The sequence below is a fragment of the Aythya fuligula genome, chromosome 2 (genome assembly GCF_009819795.1).
Source record: "Aythya fuligula isolate bAytFul2 chromosome 2, bAytFul2.pri, whole genome shotgun sequence".
Taxonomy (NCBI): domain Eukaryota; kingdom Metazoa; phylum Chordata; class Aves; order Anseriformes; family Anatidae; genus Aythya; species Aythya fuligula.
In genome coordinates, this window is record NC_045560.1 from 116,761,255 (window position 1) to 116,783,019 (window position 21,765).

The 21,765-nt window shown below is 40.5% G+C and overlaps 1 protein-coding gene across 1 annotated transcript in view; it reads left to right on the plus strand.

Annotated features, from left to right (window-relative positions):
- Positions 1–21,765, plus strand: part of CDH2 (cadherin 2) — a 120,702-nt gene that overhangs the window by 770 nt on the left and 98,167 nt on the right. The window contains exon 2 of the mRNA XM_032181026.1: positions 10,433–10,544. Coding sequence (XP_032036917.1) covers positions 10,433–10,544 — 112 coding nt within the window. The remainder of the gene's footprint in view (positions 1–10,432; positions 10,545–21,765) is intronic.

The following is a 21,765-nucleotide window of genomic DNA, read 5'->3' on the forward strand; positions in this document are numbered from 1 at the left end:
CGGGGGGCAGCTGCGGGGAGAGGGGAGGGAGGGGGTCCGCGGGGTGCCCCCATCGGTTTGGGGACAGCAGGTGCCGTGGTGGTGGTGGTGGTGGTGGTGGTAGGGGGGGTCCGGCTCCCGCTTTGTCGCCGCGGGGGACAAAGTAGCGGAGCGCGCCCCGCGTGGGGAACGGGGCGGCGGCGGGTCCCGAGACCCTCGTCGGGCTGGGGAGGGGGGCGCTCCGCCGTGCCCCGCTAATCCCTTCTCGGCGAGAATTTAATCAGCCCGCACGGGGAAGGGGGGGAGTGGAGGGGGGATTTCCAGCGGGACGGGCCCGGGCTGCGAAGTGCTGAACGCGGGGGGCGAGTCCCGGCTCCCCGCCAGCTCCGGGCTGCTTGGAAGGGGGTGGCTGAAGGGGTCCCGGTGGCCGGCGTGTCCCCCCCCGGCGGCTTTGTGCTGTCGGGGCTGGGCGGAGGGGGCGGTAAATCTGAGGGACAGATGGCGCAGATCAGCGCCTCTTAACGGCACCGACGGCCGGGGCATTTCTGCCGGGCTGGGGAGGGGGGAAAGGGCCCCGGGGGGGGGGGCGGCCCCTGTCCATGGTGAGCGCCGGGCCGGCAGCGACCCCGCTGTCCCCCCGCTCCCTGAGGGGGGGCCCCGGCTTCTGCTCGCTCCGGGCGGCGAGGTGCTGAAATGCTGGTCCGCGGCGGCCCGGGTTTTTCTCCCTCGTCTGTTGGGGACCCGTGTCTGTCCGTCTGTCCGTCTGGCGTGGCGGAGGAGTGTCCGGCTGGCCCTCCGCGTCTCCCACGTGAAAGCAGCCACCGTGCTCGAAAACTTGTGATGTGCCTACTTTAGGATTGTTTTTTTCTTTCCTTTTTTTTTTTTTTTTTTTTTTTTCTCTCCTCAGTACCCAAAACCTTCAGTACAGACGGCTTTTGATTGGGTTTATTTTTTCCCTTCATGCTGCTGCTTTTTTTTTTTTTTTCACAAGTCCTCATGTGTTGTTTATCATATGCGCTTCCACTTCTGTTTAGTTTTCCTATCTCAATAAATCTTTAAAGCACAAATTCTGCAGTTAGCTTTTAGTCCATCTTTTTTATTTATTTATTTACTTTCCTACCCAGGGCAGGTTTGAAATTAAAGCACAAGCTATGAATTAAGGACAGGAACTAGACTCACTGCTTTTATGTATCACTCAGTGTCACTGGCATGTTACGGTTGGGGAATCCAATTTCCCCCTTGTTTGGGTATCCATTAAATCAGGTTAGGGTTGATTTTTAATAGTGTGTTACAAAATTGGAACTTGGGTATGAAATCAGATTTATAGACCTGTGTCTGTACAACGCTTTCATTTAAAAGCTTTTTTTTTTTTTTTTTTCTTTCATGCGTACTGCCAAGAACCCTTAAAAGCAAGATGCAGCAGTAACTTTTTTTTTCTTCTGCCTTGATACCTGCTACTTTTGGTTTGTACGGGGTTGTTTACATATGATTCTTCTGAAAGGTTGGACCTTTCTACTTTTTATTTTTCTGTCTCCAAACCTTTACAACAAAAGAGCTCTCTACCTTTATTTTCTGAAGTTATTGATCACTGTGGCATTCATCAGTGCTGTAGAAAAGCAGTCATGGAATTGCTTGATCATAACTGGAGGCACACTTTAAGTCAGATCCGTGGGTTCTGTTGCTGTTCAGGAAATAGGGCTTTAGGTTTTTGGCAACGCGTAACGTGCATGGGATGCAAGAGAATGTCAACTGCACTTTATTTTGCTGATTAACTAGATCAGTATGAGTCTGGAAGTACTATGTGAAAAACCTGACAGAAGGGAGGATAAAAGGAGTGAGATTTGCTTTTCTGTCCAAAACATCAGCTGTTCTTGGAACAGGGATAACAACAAGATGGGAGAAGTACTGGGAAAGCTAGCCTGGGAGGTTTACAGGAATGAAACTAAGGTCAGTTAGAAATCAACTGGAAAATAAAACAGAACTTAAGTGCTCAAAAAGGGAATAGTCTGTTTTTATGTACAAGGTGATGGGGTCACTCTGTGGGTGTTGTCCATTTCTTAATCAGAAACAAATAACAATGCAGTTACGGAGCCCTTTGCATGTAGGAGACTGGTTTGAATTCGAATCAGGATGACAGAGGATGTAAGTTATTACTCTCTGCAGGCAGTTTTGGTCTTATTCAGGTCTTAGCAAATGTATCCAGGTGATAAAACTACTACCCTAAATGACACTCCTGTTAAGCTGCCTCAGCTGTGAATCCAGTGATTGAATTTCTTGTCAGCCAAACCACCCTCTTACCTCTAGCACTTGTCTCTGGCAGAACCAAGGGTGAGGCATATTAACGCAGTTTTGCGCAGAAGTAGCAGTGAGATCTTTTATTCTGGATGCATCTTCTGTCTCTCATCATACACGTGGCTTAGATTTTATTTCTTTTAATCGGTCTATTTTAAGTAGTATAGTAAATACGTGATTGTATAACCACAAAAATGAGTTCAAGGGTGTCTCTCTATTAATGAGTCGGACTCAAACATCATTACTCCTTTGAAAGTGAATTGAGTGCATTTTATAACACTTTTCATAAATTCCAGAACGGAATACGTATATGAGTGGCTCAGCCTTTTTGGATGTGGATCTTTCTGTTCTGTTTTTGCTTCATCTTCAAAGACTCCATCTGAAAAGTTAAATGTGGCAGGATACTGCAGCAAAGAGCTCTCTCCTCCTTGTCTGTCTGGACTAGGTGATAGTGATGCCTCTGACACATCCTCAAAATTCCAATAATTGTAGAAAACACATGTACTTTTTAGAAATCTCTCTTTAGATATTAGACTGGATGCATTACTTTAAAATACATATTTGAGAAATGACTTCTTTTTTTTTTTTAAGTGCTTTTTGTATCTATTATAGGACACGTTGATTCAGTAGACAATGAATTTTTGGAATTGAAATCAATGGTTGACAAAACAGGAGATCATTTTCTATATTAAACGGTTCTTATTCTCTAAACAGATATTATAGCAAGGTCATAAATGTATATTATACTTAAGTAACAGAAAGTATACATTCTCTTGTATTGTCAACTTATGTATTTTCGAATTAGTAAATCATATGTTTTCTAGAAAGCCTTCTGCTCTCTCCCTTTGTGTGTTGTATTGCTACCTAGGCATGCAATTTAATATAAGGAGAAGTCAATTAAAGACAAATTTGTAATTTTTATTATACCTGTTTTAAAATATTGCCCTAAATTACTGTATTGTTGAACTACATCTAGTTGAGAACATGTAATTCAAAACCTTACCACTTATTTTTTTTCTTTCTGCTCCCAGAAATTGGAGGAACTCCCAGAAACATCATTAGAAGAGTCCTGTCATGTCCCATCTTAATTATTTTTGATGACACTTTTATGTCAGTAATTCCAATTATTAATTTTTTTAATAACTGAACACTGTAATACATAAGAAAATTTATGTGGTAGTAGTGTAGTGAGTATATTTAAAAATAGCTTGAGGAAGTTGTGAGTAAAGTTATTTTTACTCATTACAGACAGTCTTGCGTAAGGGACTTTTTGTCATGTGGTAGGGAGCAGGAACTGTTGAATGGCTTTTATTGCATGAATAAGAGGATCATTTGATAGTAAAACTTTCTGTCACTTTTTTTTTTTTTTTTTTTTTTTTTGTGAATGCTTTTTAATTGAAAAACAAACAAACAAAACCTTCCAATATTTTACCAGCCAGCAGTGACACCCAACAGGATAAGCATTTTATTTACTTTAAACAATGTGCACATGCAAAACATCAGTTTGTTCCAGTAAGAATCAGAACCTCTGAAGTTCCTGTGTAAAAAAAATTACTTATTTTTATTTTTTTGTTTGTTTGTTATAAAACATAGGAGGAACATGTAGTGTCCTTACTTAATACATTTTGTACGTCTGCTAACTCAGTGATGCTAGTTGTATACAAGATATAATGGGACAAATCACAGATGATTGATGAAGGTGGAAAGAATACTTAACGTATTTTGCACTAAAAATGATCATTTTAATAACAATTTTCCTAACCTACCACTGAACTGAGACTGGTTGGTCAAGTTAATATTGGTATAGGCAGAGGTGAGCCTTGAGAGAACTTCACAAAAAAGGTGTTATGCATTCATGTGGGATGAGTTTCAGGAGGATTTGTATTTTGTTAAAGAGCATTTTGTAGTTCGTGACTGATCAAAGGACTTTTTTCATCTGGGTGCTGGACTGTGTTCCAGTTTCTTGTGCTTTCTTGTGGCAGCAGCAGATCGCTATATGACCTAATCTGCGTGATTCATGATTTGATAATTTGATTTGATCCTGCAGTTCTCTCTGAAAGATCATGGGAGCTCTGTCTGAATAAAGAAGGAAAATTAGGCTTTCTATTTTTAATTGGCTTTTGAAAACAGATACAGGATCTGCAGCTTCCAAGATGGAAGGTGCATCACTGCCAAGTCTTTTCAACATTTCACTTAAACTATTTGGTTTTAGTCAGTATTCATGTATTTAATTAAGTATCGTATATCCAGAAGGTGCGTTTATCCTCTCCTCTAGGCACTCCTTGACATATTTAAAAATATATTTTTACCAACAGACTCCTCTAGGGACTCCTCCATTCCTTATAATTAGCATATAATTATCACCCAGCAGCTGAAGACATAGTTAAAATTTTGTGATTCCCCCAAAAGAGTTCTTCCAGATAAGCCTTGTAAGGCCTCCCCTGAAGGTCAGAAAAACCCAGAGTCCTCCTGCGTACATCACCAGCAGTTTTCGTGGGCAGAAGTGCTGAACATGTGCAACCTCTATCAAAGGGAGGAACTTTTGTTTTTTGAAGAAATGAGGATGTGTAGTCAATCATAGGCCCAATTTTATTTATTTATTTATGCAGTACAGAAGTGTGACTTAGACTTAACAGAAATTCCGTTTGGTTTTAGTCTTCCAGCTGAATTTTTAAGATATTTTTTTCCTCTGCTAGCAACACTGCTTGTCTGGAGAATCTCATTTTAGAAGGTGCACTGCTCCTAGTTGAGGGAAGGGGAAAAACTCCAAACCAGATTTCAGCTTTGTATCAGATATGCCCATAGATGTCTTCACATCTAGTAAAGCAAATGAAGTGAGTCTTTGTTTCTCAATTAAGGCTAACAGAAGAGACTGTGGGCGTCATGGTTTGTGAGACTCTCAAAGTTGCAAATGTCCAGTAATCTATGGTAAACGGTGGTGGCCTAAGGCCATTTTAAAACAAATTATATAGTAGAAGTTGTAGGTTCTGTTGTTTAGGGAAAGTGTTTAAGAGTCTTGAGAATTGGTTCAAGAAGCTGGATTTCTGGGGTTGCTGAAAAACGGGTAACTCAATGACCTCTGGGAGAACTTGGTCTGGCACTGACTCTGGAAGCTGTTGGCTTCCAGAACAGTTTGAATGAAAGGCACTTTTCTTTCTCTCCAGTTGCAATCCACAGTTGAAAACAAATTGTACTTGACTATATTTTCTGGAGTACTGTGCAACTGTCTTAAGTAGTGTGGAGGTATAAACTGTTGCAGCTCTTTGCAATAAATCAGAGATTATGGGAGAGATAATGAACTGTTTTGAAGTTTTGCACCCCAAGCACATCAGAGATGTGGCTATGATCCTCTTGTGGTCTTTCATATGTCTTGTTATGTTTTGATGGTTAGTAAAACCTCATCCTAAGATCCACCTGGTATAGCATATTGCATCATGTCAGATGATGTATTAAGACAAAACTTAAAACGGGTAAAACAATCTCTAGAGTTAGGTAAGTTGTAAATGAATGCTGGGTATAATTTTGGCCTTTAAATTAATGAAGAAACACCCAGTCTCTAAACACAGTCACAGATGTTTTTGTGATCTGTGCTCAAGTTTAACATTACTGTCACAATTGCAAATTAATGTTGCTTATTAAGGAGAGAGAGCTCAAATACCCAGTTCCTGCTCTGTCATACGTATAATTAGTAAGACTTTGTTTTGAGCTTCACACGATAATGCCCTTTGAATTGGCTGGACTTGGCAACTAGCAGCTGTAATGCATCCAATTATAAGTGTATAGGATGATATTTTCTCTGATGCATACCCTTCCATTTCTTATTTGACTATGTAGGCTTATTTTCCTATAGGAGTTAGCTATATTGAGCATAAAAGAAAGAAGTCTTTCAGGAACAACTTCCCTTGTGTTCTGTTACAATCAATATTAAGAAATCTGATGTTGTAGTACACGCAAATGCAAACAGTGCAAAAGCAGACACTTTGATATTTCAGATAAATAGATTCTGCTGAGCTCCAGTGGTGTATGGTATGTGCACAAGGAACAAGACCAGCCCTGTTTGAAAGCAGTGTTTAAGAGCCCAGTTCTGCAAATGTAGGATGCGTGTTGTGATATGAAGTCGCTTCTGTAGTCATGTGGGGAGCTTGCATTTTGAAATAGTTGGAGCGTTTTTTTACAGAACTGCATTGTAAGTGTGTCTACATCCTAGAAAGTATGAAAATTGGAGAGACATAGTAGTCCAAAACCATCAATGCTAATGAAACAATCCTATCTTTCTGTACTTCTGTACTGTTTCAATTTACAGTCTTTACACAAGTGTGAAGACAGTATTGTTGGAAGAATCTTAGTGATGATGTTCAGAAGAACACATATAAACATGATTCCATTACAGTTATGCAGTTGAGATTGTCATCAGTTTGTTTGTTTTGTTCTGTTTTGTTTTCTAATTGAGCTGGAATACTACCTGGAAATTAAGCCACAGGTTTCTAGATACCTGTGTTATGATAGTATTTAGATATGATGTTAATGTAACTGAGGAGTAGGGTACAAAAATGGCAGGCTTACCAACTATACTAGAATGTTCAGTTGATTGAAAAGTAACTTTGACATAAGACTTCTAATTTATGTCATGTTGATTTGTGATTGCAGTTTGCATTTTGCATTTGATCTGAGATCTACAGTAGTGAGTTTGTACTTGAGTACCACACTACTTGAGTTTGTGAGTTCTTGCACCAAGGTTGAGTAGGTGTTCAGTATCTGGAGATAATGATGTTTGTTACTCATTTTGCAGTTAAAAGTGACTAAATAAGCTAGAGGTGATCAGGAAAGCAAACTAGTTTTTCAATGGTAACTCTATTTTGCTTTAGCAAAGTCCATTAGTACTTGAGAGAAGAATTTTCCAAGTGCTGAGCTTGTTCAAAGCTTTGTAGCTCCATTAAGTAGGTTTTATATGGGCAGAAGCTAAGGTAATTACTTTCCATCATAAAAGATAGTTTTTCAGTAGCGTCCTTCTGTAGATGAACGTACAAGTAATATTATCTTATGTTCAAAATAGTCTTGGGAATTGTACTAATCACACAAAATCCTGTAAATTACAGTAATGTGCCCCCATAATCTTCACTAGCTTTTCCCTTTTGCCCCAGATAAGGGGATAAAAATATTTCAGCATCATCGTTTGCTTAGAGTTAAAATGGTTTAAGTCTCGCACTACTCTTAGGCTGAACTTGATATGACCCAGTCTGTCTGAAGCTACAACTTCTACTTAATTCCAAATGCTTAACAGAGGGCGATAAAGAATTGCTGAAAATTTGAATTCTTCCTTCCCTTGTGTTTTTATTCTCAAACAATCTTTACAAAGGACTGTTTTCAGAGAGTAGAGTACAGTCTTTTGTCTCCGGATAAAATTGATGGCTGAAAATGAAAGAATAAAGAAGGCTCTCTATTCATGTCCCCACGTCTTTGTTTCAGTGGGCATTGTTTCAGTTTATAAGAGTTGTTTAGTACATATAGATTGTTGGAAAGGCTGAAAGATTCCCAGGCGCATCAGTGCAGACTTGTTATAAAATCCTGTTATCTTCTCAGCTGCCCACCCAGGACCTTTTTTGTTTCAAGGATATGATGAAAGGCTATTTTTTCTTCTCTATCACATTTGCTTTGAGGTCACCTTTTATGCAGTAGTTTAAACAAGTCTTACTCTTTTTCTTTCAAATTATAGAAACTTTACAAAACATGTGATTTGAGTTCTAAAGCTGAGGAAACTAGCAGCTGGAATCGCAATTATTTTTGATTTACTGTGTTTTCATCTTTAAAAACATCAGCATTTGAAAGGGCTAGGTTCCAGCTTTGCAGCTGACACAGTCTCCTGGTCATTTAAGCCTCGTTCCTTTCTTTCAGTATTTGTGTGTTTGGTTTCTCTTTAACCATATAAAAACTTAAAAGTACTTATGTAACTCTATACAGGTGAGCAACCTGTGTAGTGTGTAAGTCAGAGAGAAACCCATGTCACAATTGAAGTTAACTGGACGCCTGGTAATTAATTACAAGTTCTCGTCCTGTGTGCTTACCTAGGTAGCATACTAACTTGGAAGTGGGCAGTTAATGTTAATTTTTATTGCTAGTGTAAGTGTTGAGCTGCTTGGTTAGGATCATGTAGGTGTAAGTGCATCTGACTGTGCTACGAATCCCTCCTCGTATTAGTGGTAAAATTATCCTAATAGGAGTTGGCATGCTGAGCTTGGCCTCACGTGTCAGTGGAGAGGACACATTTCTGCTGGATTCCTCTTCCCTGGAAGACAGCCTTGTTGACAGCTTCTGATGAAGAAAGCTTCCACTCCTGGAGTGCCACCAGTTGGCTGTCCTGCTGCATACCACAGCGGACTGCCTTTTTGGGTTTGCCACGTAATGGTCTGGATAAGAGTGCCTCTGTCAAAAAGGGATTTGGTTTATAGACAGCACGCAGTTAAACGCGTGGAAGCTAATCTCAAAAATTTTGATTGTGCTAAGACACAGAGCAGTCGCAGATAGCTGCGTGCTTGAAAAATTCCAGTTAAAAGTGCTGATAAACCCGTAGGCAGACTGCAGATCGTGGGCTGCAGCCCTCTTACCAAGCATGTCTGGAGCCAAGAGCGCAGCAGTAATGTAAAATTGCAGTGCTCGACCTCCAGGCCCAGTGAATCTTGCCCTCCAAACAGGTGGCACAACCACCGCAAGAGGTGATGAGTGCTCTTCCTCCACTGCGTGGGAAGCGCACGATCCTTGAGCTTAGGATTTCAGTGTCTAATACCCTGAATGAGTGCTCAGGAAGGTGGTAAATGGGTGTAGCACCATCATCTCCTCTTTCTCTCTCCTTTTTTTTTTTTTTTTTTTTTTTTTCCTCCCCTCCCTCTTTCCTGTTGGGCTTTCTTTGCTAAATGTATGCAAGCATGCTTACATGGCCCTGAGCAGATCGATTGATGGAAACCCATCTGGGAAAGTAAAAAGGAAAATCTAATTAAAAGTCTTGATCAGATTTAGGTATGAAATCGCAGCACAGTCGCTCGTGTTGTCAAAGACCACGTACTACATCTCGCCGTGCACATGGATAGGCTTTTATTTAGCATGGGGGCGTTCGTCAGGTTTTGCAAGGGGTTTTAGGATGTCTCTGATAGAGATCGGCATAGTCTGGTGTGGGGCCTTGTGTGGTCTGAAGGGGTTTTGCTGTACTTGGTCATTTAGGCACATGGAAGCTTGACTGTTGTTTTGTGCAGCACTAAAATGAGACAAAAACAATCCACTGAAAAGAGATCTTTAACTTTTGCCACAGAAAACTGGATTTTTTTTTTTTTTTTTTTCACTTAGCAGCAAAATGTCCTGAAACTAACTTAGCAATCAGAATGATCTTTTGAACGTGGAACTCCAGAGAACAACAAAAAAAAAAAGTTTCCACATGCTGTTGTATTATAGTTCTTAATAAAAAGTCACTGATGAAACTTTTGAAAATGTGAGTTGAAGGGAAACTTTCTTACAAGTGAGAGAACAAACAGTTTCAATGGCTTGTCTTTAGCCTTGTTGTGCAAATTTAATAATGAGCTGCTCTCTTTCTAACTTAACGTTCCTTTGAAATAGATGGGGATTGATGGGGATTGCGTTTTAAACGTTTGACTTCCTATGGTATCTGTTTAAATACTAACATAAATGTAAGTTCTGTTAAGTTACTGCAAATGTAGCACTCTATCTTAAGTTACTGGTACTGGTGCAACCTCACATGGAAGTACTCTAAATAAAGCATTTTAAATCAGTAGCTGAAGTCTTTCCTGTCAAATCTATCTGGCGGTGGAAAAAGTTGCTGTTTGGTTTTGTGTAACATTTATTTCCAGAGGAAAGAATGTTTTTGTTCCCCCTACGTTTCCACTTCGGTCTCAATGGCTGATTTAGTTGAAATGTTCAGTTGTCAGAAGAATCAAGATTGTGTATTATTTAGATCTTACCAGACAAGTGGGACTTGTTCCTTCCATTCCAGTTATCAGAGAGATTAACCCTTTGCCCTTGGACTTCTAATTGCAGTCGTTTAGAAACAAAGATGCTGTTTGTACAAGATAGCAGCAAAACGGAGTATGTGCCAACTGGAATGTTTCTCTGGTGAATGAGGGTTGCAATATTACATAAATTTTATTTTGCATTTCAGGCACCGATAAAAGCAGCTTGTGAAGACATGTTGTGCAAGACGGGATTTCCTGAAGATGTTCACAGTGCCGTCGTGTCGAGGAGCGTACATGGAGGACAGCCTCTACTTAATGGTACTGTTAGAAAAGATGTTTTGGATTTTATTTCCTAGAATATTCACCATAAATCAGTCTGGAGCATTTTCATTCTTAGGATGCAAACGCTTTCAGGAAGGAACATCTGCTCTTCTGTGTTTATTTTTTGATTATTATCATAGGACTTAGAAAATCTGTTGGCATTAATGGTAGCACATGCACCTATATTGACTGTAAATACTGTATTGCAAGCCTCCTCGTGATAGTGCACTAATCTTTCTCAGAATAGTGTTGCCACTGATACTTCCTATTACAAATGCTAAACTCATATGTCATCAGCCTATAATTAGAACCCATGTATGAGTGACAAAAAGGTGAAGAAAGTTTCTCTTCTGCTTTGTAGTTCCCATAGAAGCACTGCAGTTATGCCCAGCCTTAGTTCTCAAATTAATGTGGGGATGGTTCCTTTACTAGGGAACTGTCCTGGGCAGCAGTCTTAATGAGACTGGAGTTCCCACAGGAGGGTAATGGCCACAGCCCTGCCTCTCCATATGTATTTGTTGGACAGGAGGCGGCAAGTCTCTGACCACATGTAGAGAATTAAGTGATTATGCTCCTTATGTACCTGCATAAGATGGGGGAAACAACCACAGGCAACAGCACCGGAGCGGATACTTTAATAAAGACAACAGCATATGTTGATTGCTTTTTCCTGGTGACCTGAGGAGAGGCACCTTTGGAAAGCAAGACACGGGATGGGGAGCAACACCGAGCGTGGTTGTCTGTGAGCCCTGCTCAGTGACCACTGCTCTCAGGGCTCGGTGAGGAGCCCTGCCAAGAGGCGCAGGGTAATGCCAGTGCTATCTCTTGGACAGAGCGTTGCTGCTTCACCCTGGCACGTATCTGTGTCTGAATGGCACCGTGCCCAGAACAAGGCTAGCCAAGTCCCCAGCTAGCAGCAAGCTCCACCAGTGCAAGCCCTCGCCTCTGTGCGGGATGCACTGAAGTCAGTAGGTCTGTCCATGTGCCCAGGAGTCGTCCAGGTGGTGAATTGGGTTCACTGCCCTTTTTATGTCTCTTTCCTTCAGGGGTAGAGTAGTCATCTGTGTAACATAGAGGCATGTGCTCTGAACCTTTCTTAGACTTCCCAAGCAGCTAAGTTTCAGCATAAAATTTTATGGAAGAATAACGTTTTTAAAAATGTGTTAATTTAACTGTTTTATAAAATGCTAGCATCAATGTTGTAGCTTTCTTCCATCTAATTCTGAAATTGTGGAACTAAGAACATCAGTTTTAGACGGTTTCAAACACATCTTAAGGACTAATTTAATTTTTCTCTCGCAAATAAATATGGTTACACAGATCAAGACACTTAAATGAAAAAATTCTAATGAGTCTACAAAAGAAGCAAACAAAGCTATAGTCTCGATTTTACATGCTGCATGTATCAGTATTTCTCCTTAATTATATTTTTAATTATATTTTTTCTCCTCAATTATATTTTTACAGACCTGTGTTGTGCTTTTGAGTAGTGGAAACTTGAATGCAGGATTAATTGATTAGCTTTAGTCTATCTAAATTTAAGTTATTAAAGTTTTTTCTTTTCAGTTTCAAGAAATTGTATTTTACCACCATAGACATTTGCTTTTTTGAAGAATAGCTTAGAAATTCATGCATTAAGTTACACTTTCTGCCAATTGAGAAAATAATGAAAAAGAAAGAATTTACCTCACTGTTCTGCCAAGCAGGAGTTAATATAAGGCTCTGCAGTAGCCATTGGCACTGAGAACTCCTTTGGTAGATGATACACAAACCTGGAGCAAGGGGCAGAAGCAGCAACAGGTAGCTCAAAAGGCACCTGCTTTCCAAAGGTGCTGTCTTGAAACCACTGTTTGTTACTGATAAGTTATGCTGTTGATTAATCATCAAATGGAGATGACACAGTATTGAGATCTACCTTGTCACATGAAAGCTGTCTTTGCTCTTCATGGAATCGACCCTTTCTGCAGTTTCTTTCATTTTTTTTCTACTAGCTGGGAACTGCAGTGAACTGCCAGCTAATTCCTTCTTAGCATTACTCATATGAATCCAATGATAATGACTGACCAGCCTTAGCTGTTTTTGAACTAGTAACATACCGATGGAAAACTGACTTCCTTTTTCATTACTCATCACAGTCACACAGTCCCTCCTGTTGCTTTTTAAAATTTTGATGTGAGTGAAGCATACCATTGATTTGTCCTTGAATGGTATTAAAATGCATAGCATTTTAGGGAAGTAGGAATAAGAAAAACCTTGCAGAGCATACAGTGTATATCACATCGTATCAACCGATTTTGAAATGACCTGGGGGAGTTTGTTTCCTGCTACCATTTCCTCAGTTGAATTACTGCAGTGGTTTATTCTTTTGAAAATTCTGACATGCTTAAAAGCATATAATTTGCTGGTTACACATAAACATACGGTCCATCATTGCATAGCTTTGACTTAAATTTAATTACACTGTCATTTTGAAATACTATTGTTGTCAAAAGCCTGTTTTCTGGTTATTAAACTAGATTCAGATGACGCTAGAAGTTATGTATAGTTGCATGACATTTGCTTCTTAAGTATAACCATGGGCCTGATTCTGATCTCAGTGGCCTCATGGATATCTAACTGCATGCTTATACTAGTATAAATTCAGAAGTGACACATGTATAACTATAGGTTTCCTATATGTTTTAGAAATGAAAGCTTTAATTTCCTTTGAATTTGTGCATTGATACAACAAGCGTATAAGCTTTATGATCTCAGCCAGCTGCAGAATAATCTCAGTCTGACTTGATGTTTTCTTGACATGTTATTTCTTAAAATATTGACTAAGAAAATGACAAGATGCTTAATATCTCTCAAGTTCATATGCTTTTATCTTGACCACTGGGGGACAAGCCTTCTCTAAGGCCTTCAATTTCCATCTCTTTCACCAAAATGTAAATAAGATTAGAATCATCATATGACTTGTCGATCCGTGACTTTGAGTTATTACAGTAATCTGGGATATCTGTTTTTTTTAAGTATTATTATAGGAAACATTCCCATATGAGAGTATGGGGCAGCATTTTATCACACAAGATGTGATAGTCTACATTTTCTGCATGGGGTTCTTTTTCTATTCCTATATTCAAATGGTTTTGTACTCCTACGGAGGGTCAGACTCTTGTTGCTATTACGTTAAAAATACATCTTTTTAACTGATAATGACTTTCTCCATTTATACATATGGCTAGGATATGTCATCCTCTGCTAGTTTGTCCTTCTATGCATGAGCACATATGTTCAGCTGATATCCATGCATTCAGTTGTCATTGAATGTGGAAAATTGGTGGAGGAATATATTCAGAATAATAGAAATTAGAAAAGGGATAATGTGGGAGGGTAATGCTTACTAACTGGGTAGAGTGAAGGAAAGAGGGAAAAGAAGATAGCTGTCCTTGGTTTAAGGAAGAACTGGGAACCTGTTGAATGGACAAGGTACAGCTAGTTGGAAGACTTGGCAAAGGAAGCTGGAATCGTCTCCTTCAGCAGGTGATAACTGAGCTGTGTAGGAAATATCCTACAGTATGGTATGCGTCCTGTTCTTCTGGCAGCGTGTCACTGGTGTCTGGTGCTCCCATTTTCCCCTCTTCCAGCCTTAGAGACTCTTCAAAGCTGCTTTCTTAAGCTTTGCCTTGTGCTTCTTATAAGACAAGAAAATGCCCTATCTCATCTATTATTTCCTATTTCTCATTGAAATTTGTGGCAAGTCAACGTACAACGTGCTCGAGTCAGTAAACACATGTGAGGAAGTACAGTAGGTTTAGTTCTGAATTTATCAAGTTCTACATGTTGTTTCACCTGGCATTGGTCACTCCAGAGGAATTATGGTGACTTCACCAAGGTGAGCTCAGAACCAACACCTTCAAGGGAGGTGGGGGGGAAAAAGGAGTAGTCTCTGAAACAAAATTAAAAGAAACACATACATCTAAAAAGTCTGTCTTACTCATAAAGCTGTGGAGTTTTTTGGGCCCCTACTTCTTCTAGACTTTGATATGCTTTAAGTAGTATAAGATAAAAAGTCCAATATTAAATAAAAAAATCCTATGCAAGTAACTTCCCAGGCTTCACCTCTTAGAAGTAGATATCTAACCCAAATTTACAAACATGCTACTTCTGCCTTGTTTCTTTAAATAAAATATAATTAATGCTTGGAGGATTCAGTATTTGGAGAAGAAGAGGTTAAGTCAAAGAGGGAGTTCCATTTAATATAATAAATGTCTTTGCTTCAGATGGTTTTATCACAGTTTTGTAGTTCATGCAGTTAAAAAAAATAAAAGTAAGGCTGTTTGATATGCATATCGAGCCATGTATATCTAATCTTTGTTCTACATCCTGTAAATTCCAAGATAAAAACAATGCATTTCTACTAAAATCATCTACCTAGCGAGGTTACATGAATGGTTATTTGCAGAATCATATCTTAAACTTCCAGATTTTTAATCCAATAATCTATTTCACTATTTTTTTTTCTTTCACATAATTTATATTCATATTTGTCCTGCTACTAAATTAATGATTTTAGTTCTCTGCTAACCAAATCTGCTGTGTAGGCAAGATCCTTATATGTATTGTTTGAGCACTGTGTAGCTACAAAATATTTCTAAATTCTCTCAAGTTGCATAGTAGTAGAGGAAAAAATATCGTGGCATTGGTCACTGAGATGAGCAGTGATTATGGGTAACTGTCGTGGTTCCGCTCGAGTGGGCAGCCGAGCTCCACCACAGCCGCTCTCTCACTCCCCCTCCTCAAAGAGGAATGGGGAGAAAATATGTGAAAAGGGCTCAAGGATTGAGATAAGGACGAGAAAATCACGCAATAATTATTGTAACGGGCAAAACAGACTCGGCATAAGGAGATAGTAAGATTTATTGCCTACAACTAACAAGCGAGAGAAGTGAGAAAACAAAGGAAAAAAAAAAAAAAACCAAAAGCACCTTCCCCCCCCATCCACCCTTTTCCACCTCCTCCCCCCGAGCAGCGCAGGGGAACGGGGAACGGGGGTTATGGTCAGTCTACAGCACTTCTTCTCTGCCGCTCCTTCTCGGTCACTCTCGTCCCCTGTGCTGTGGGGTCCCACCCACGGGATGCAGTCCTTGATGAACTGATCCGGCGTGGGCTTCCCACAGGCAGCAGCTCTTTCAGAACTGCTCCAGATATGGGTCCGTACCACGGGGTCCATCCCTCAGGAGAAAACTGCTCCAACCTGGCTCCCCTACGGGCAGCAGCTCCTGCCAGATCACCTGCTCCTGCGTGGTCTCCTCTCCACGGGCTACAGGTCCGGCCCGGAATCTGCTCCGGCAGGGGTCTTCCACAGGCGGCAGCCTCCGTCGGTGCAGGGCCACCTGCTCCACCGTGGTCTCCTCCACGGGCTGCAGCGTGGAACCCTGCTCCACCGTGGTACTCCATGTGCTGCAGGGGGACATCCTGCTTCACCATGGTCCTCACCACAGGCCGCAGGGGACTTCTGCTCCGGCGCCTGGAGCACCTCTCCCCCTCCTTCTACACTGACCTTGGTGCAAGGCTGTTCTCCCACTCCCTTGACTCTCCCGGCTGCTGTGTGGCGCAGCGTTTTTTCCCTGTCTTAAATATGCTCTCACAGAGGCGCAAAACAACATCGCTTATTGGCTCGGATCTGGAAAACAATGGGGCCCTTCCCAAACATGGGGCAGCTTCTAGATCTTTCTCACAGAAACCACCCCTATGGCTCCCTGCTACCAAAACCTTGCCACGTAAACCCACTACAGTAACACCTCGATTCCATGACTGATGTAAGCTGACAGGAGTCAAGAGACCTTATACCTTTTCTCCTTTCTGAGGCTGGTCCCAAGTGTTCATGAAACCATGAATTGAATGGGGTTGGCCAGCTGACCTGGGGTAAAACTCACACTCTTCTTCCATGGGTCTTTGCTGAAAGATCTTGTAGATTTAACAGAGCCGTGGTATCCTTGCTGCTTTTTCTCTCCTAGCAGTGAACCTCAAAGTAAATAATGTTTGTTTTGATGCTTTGATATTTGGTGACAGAATTTGATTTTGACGTTCCCAATGGCTGACTCTATAGCTTACAACTGAAAATAACACTTACTCTAAAACGATCCTGAAACCTGTTGTTGGGAATGTGAGGCTTGGGAGAGGAATTTCCCCCTTGTTAGCACATTTTCTGCAGTGTTGGTCAGCATCTTTGGTTCCCCTCAGCATTTGGTGTCTCCCTGTGTCCTGTCACCTGTGGTGCCATCTGCAGGTGCATCCCCATGCAGCTGTGTGGGTAGAACCTGTGTGCTCTGATTCAGTCCATCTTCAATTAAGAACATAATTACTTCCAAAAGTCATCATGCTTAAAACAAAGCAACAGTGCTTCTTTTAGGGCTGACATTTTATTCCTTGCTTTAAAAAAAACAACTTTAATACAATTGTATTCTTCCCATGCTAGTGTACGCTGGCTTCTTTGATATTCCAGTGCACATTAACCATACAGCTAGGGAAAGTGTTTTTAGCAGAATCATATTTTCCAGGAGGGAAATTATTATTTCACCACAAAAAAAAAATGTTTGTGGGTTGTTTTTTTGTTACTTTCTTCAACGAATAATAAAAAAATAAAATGGTAACTGCTTTGTTTGAAGTCTACTTGCCTTAAGCAAAAAGACAAGTTGACATGTTCCTTCCAGGCAGACAGCCAAAGAATCTCAGATGGATGGGGTCTCTCTGTGAATTGCTGGCAAACTGAAAGAAATTGTTTCAATTTTTCCCAAATGACTTTTTTTTTTTTTTAAATTCTCTTTTTGCACAACCTACCCGTACCCATCCCGTTGCCCCACCTCACAAAAAAAAACTCCGCTCAACAAACAAAAAAACACCCTTCAAGTTACACTTCCAGGCCCTAGTGGAACTGTGAATTTTTTTTTAAGAAGCTTATGTTGGGGATATATTTGTTTTTCTCAGCAGTCCTGCTTAACATTTAGTAGGTTTGTTTTTGGCCTTTCACTTGTGAGGCAGAGCAAATTTCAGTGCCGCTATTCGGTGTTGCTTTTCCTATTGTTCTATTTTATGTTAGAGTTGTATTCCAGTTCTCACTCTCATGCCTTTTAAATCCTTTTTCTCTTCTTTTCTCAAACAGCTCTTCTGTTTGTCCTTTTTTTGTTCCCCATAGCTCTTAAATTCTCTTGTGTCAGTGTTGAGCTTACTATCCCGGACTGGTAGAGCTTCCTCTATTTGCTTTTACTACACCAGCACAGTGCCTGTTTTATGATTTTTGTTGTCTGTTTATCCACCAAGCTCTTAACTTATTCTTAGGTACTTGTTCCCTGAAAAACAGATCTTGCTTTTGCTGAAGCAAGAGAGAGTTTTCCTACTCCCTTTTCTCAACAATTCTTAGTTAAATATAGGATACATTGTGGAGTATACACAAAACATACGCTCACCTTACTGTACAGTGATAAAATATTTACTTGAATGGTGACTAATTTTTTTCTTTCTGTTACTTCTGTAAAATTCTGTATGCGATCTGTATGTGATATCCAATTTTACTCTTCAGGATTGAGCTACTGATAAACGTTGGTATTTTCTCATTGCAACTTTGTATGCTAAACGTTATGTATATAAACAATAAATGTAAGTAATGGAATTCAACAATGTATTGGATGTGCACAGACGACAAACATCTAATTTCAGAAATGAAATTCCATTATCCCTCAGTGGGCCCTAAAGCTGTTATGGAATATAGCATCTGGATCAATTTGTATATCCAGTATCAGAGAATTTATCATTTGCGTTCTAGAGAAGAAGCCATTCTGAAAGAAACCTGCAAACATACTAATCAAAATGCTTTCCTCTTATGGAATATTTCAATTAGGTTGGTAATACATATATTAAAGGTGTGTTCTTTGTGTTAATAATAATAATAATAATGGAAAAACAAGAAAACTAAATGAACTATTCTGTCCATTTTTTCCCAGAGAAGGAACTTGACTCACCATTATTCCCTACAAAAAGAATTCTATTTCTGTTTCTACTGTAGGTTCTTGCAAATAAATCTTGATAAAGAGAAAAGTATACTGATGGAGAAATTATATGGAACCTGAATTGTTGCAGTGCTCTGGGATGTGTAAATTACTGTCTTGGTTAATTAGTCCAGCTCTGATACTCATTTCTGTTTATGGTGCATTTACTTGGAATGCACTGAATTAATTAGTATTTATTCCCTTTTCCTATATTCAGCTGGTTACTTATGAGGATCTCAAATGCAATGTCCCTTCTCCGTGCAGAAATACGAATTAGGAGAGCCGAGTCAGCTGCCTCAGTAAGCTCTGGGCATGGCTCAACGGGACATGGCAAAGTAGATGTTTGTTTCTGCCTCTGAAGCTGACTCTAGTTTCATACTGTTTCTAACACTGCTTAGCATAGCCTTAGCTCTTGCTTCAAACTATGCCATCTGGCCTTGGTTCCCAAGGGGCTGTTATTTCTCCTGGAGTTGCTGTAGTTGGAGCCTTCTCCAAGGCTGACCCGTGCTCCAGGGGAGGCTGAGGGGAATGGTGGTTACAGAGCTCTGTGAGAGGCTCTCCCAAGCAAACAAAGGTGCCCGGAAGGATAGCAGATTTATTCAGCGATGGGAGACAAGTTTATCATCACCCAGCAACAGCACCATTAAGAATTATATATATAGAAATGAGTATGTCTAACACAAGGAGTAAAACCTTGGGTGAAGCTGCCTGTGTCAGCATAACGTAGGACACGTGGTATGTATAATTATGCATTCAAATGATCACTTAAGATCTATTGTTGACTTGTCATCTTTCTAACAATCCAGAAGACAAAGTTACCAGAGCATCCCATTGAACTGATGTTATAGGGAAATGCCCTTATTTTACAGAACATATTAACATACTAAATAGAGAAAAATTCCAGTAGTACTTAAACACTTGATGACTGTGTTAAATCAAATACTACTCTGTTTCTGGCTTTAATGTCAATCAACAAATCCAGATACAGTTTGAAGTGCTCTCATTTTGGTTGAATGCAGTGAGAAAGATTCATTGCTTTTTGGGTGAATGTGTGATAGTCACAAGCATATGTGTTAAGCAAGAGATAGTAACTTTCAGAAGAGTTCCCCAAACCTAGGCATCAGTCAGCCCTGCTGAACTGAGGATATAGGATGGACAGAAGAGAGTGCAAGGAAACAGCATCAGATTGCAGAAGGAAGGGAAATGGCTGGAATTGCTGTTATCTTCTAATTAGGCTGTAAGGAGGAGGAACTGGCCTTTAGTACCCATTAAAGCCTTCCAATTTAACACAGTGCAGCTGGTGTTCCAGCCCTCTGTATATGCTTCATCTGGGTCATTTGTTTCCCAGAAGGGAAGGAGGATGATGAGGGGGATGAAACTCAGGAGGGGAGAAGAGATTGTGGCACAAGGAAGAGCCTTTTGAAGTTAAACTGATCTTATAGCCAGGATATGAGCTCCACTAAAGAAATACCCGTAGCTGCACTCTGTGGCTCCTCGTCTCTTTCTAGAGGCTGCACTGGGGTTTGAGCTCTGGGAATCCATCCCTGTCTATGGAGCAGTGTGGATGAACACTGATTCATACTACAGGTGAATTGCTACCGGTAACAGTGTTGGATTTTTTTTTTCAGATTTACAGGCTTGTTTTTTTTATAGGTGTGTAGTTTAAATGTATGTGAAAATACCAGCCTTCAGTAAAGCTAGGAGATAAGAATGCAGCTTTCTTCACTTGTCATAAGTACATTGCAGTGGTGTGGCTGTGGGGTGAATGAGTTGGATCAGCAAGCTCACCTAACACAAAGCTATTCCAGCTTCCTGTGGTGGACTGATTCTCCCATGGGATTTAGTACATTGCCACTAGATAGTTTGGACTTAATGGAAGCAGTGATGGACCTTAAGAACAGTCTTTGGGCTTAAGACTGCTGTGCTAGATCTTCAGAGAGAAACCACAATACAGCTGTTCATATCACCTTCTCTGTCACTACCAAACCGGGTAGGTAGATGGATCTGGTTCTCTCTCCATGCTGTGCCTCTGGTAAGCAACATCTTCCAGGGATCCAAATGTTAGGCAGTCTGAATAGTGCTGTAGCTGGCCAACAGAGATGTGGGCTGCCATTCCTTCCCTCGGTGTGATAACAGTGAAATTAAAACAAGCTGTACGTTTCCCATGGAGACGTCCTTCTGCGTCTGAAAATTCATCAGCTGGCACGAAGTGGACAGAAGTAGCAGTGATGCTCTGTGCATGTTTTCCTTTGGCCTTTTCCAGCTTTTCCAGCATTTCTGTTTCCTGTGAAGGTTTGTGCAGCTTGGCACTGGTACAGGTGAACGAGAGAAGAAAGGGAGGTGAGTTAGGGAGGAAAAGAGCTCTGCGACGGGTAATGCGAGAAAAGGAGGTCAGAGCTGAATGAGACTCGGCAGCGCTGGAGTCTGTTAGTGCCTGTTTCTGTTTTTGTTTTTTTTTTTCCTCCCAGCACTGTAACTGAGAGCTTTTTTTTTCTGCTGTTTTAATTTACGCCAGGGCAGGACTGCCCATCTGCCCCGGCTGATGCCTTTAACTGGCTCGTCCTGCCGCCAGTAGTCCCACAGCACCGGGGCACCATGGTTTGAGTTCTTCCCACTCTGTTTTACTGTCCACTGAACTTTGGCTGAGTTGTGGGCAGCATCAGAAATTATGGTCTGCCTGCTCGCCTCCAGGAGCAACTTCTTTCCTCCATGCTGTGCTGCCTTTCAAGAAGTAGGTTTTGTTTGTTTTTGAAAGTTAATAGCACATGGCTCTCAGGTTGTAGAGAAAGAGGAATTATTTAAGCCCCTCTGTGAGTTCCAGTTTAACATTCCCCTAAATAGGAAAGTTACGAATCCCTAAAAGCATAATTTGTAACATAAAAGCTATCAAAATAGCAGTGCAATCTGTTAAAGTGTTTAAAAATTTGATTCTCTGCAGTTTAAAATGTGAAATAAATGTACACTAATTGTTTTGAATGGAGATGAAGATGGTGTTTGAAGCCAGTCTTTAAAGGAATTAGTTAGATAGCACTGCAGTTAATGGTGGAGCACTATTTTTCTGTAATGGGCTCAGCAATGTTCTCTAATTAGCTTGCAAATTGATATTCAAATACAAGTAAACTGGCAATCAAATACAAGCAAAACATCTATGTAAATAGACTTTTGGTTTCTGCATTTAGCATACCTGT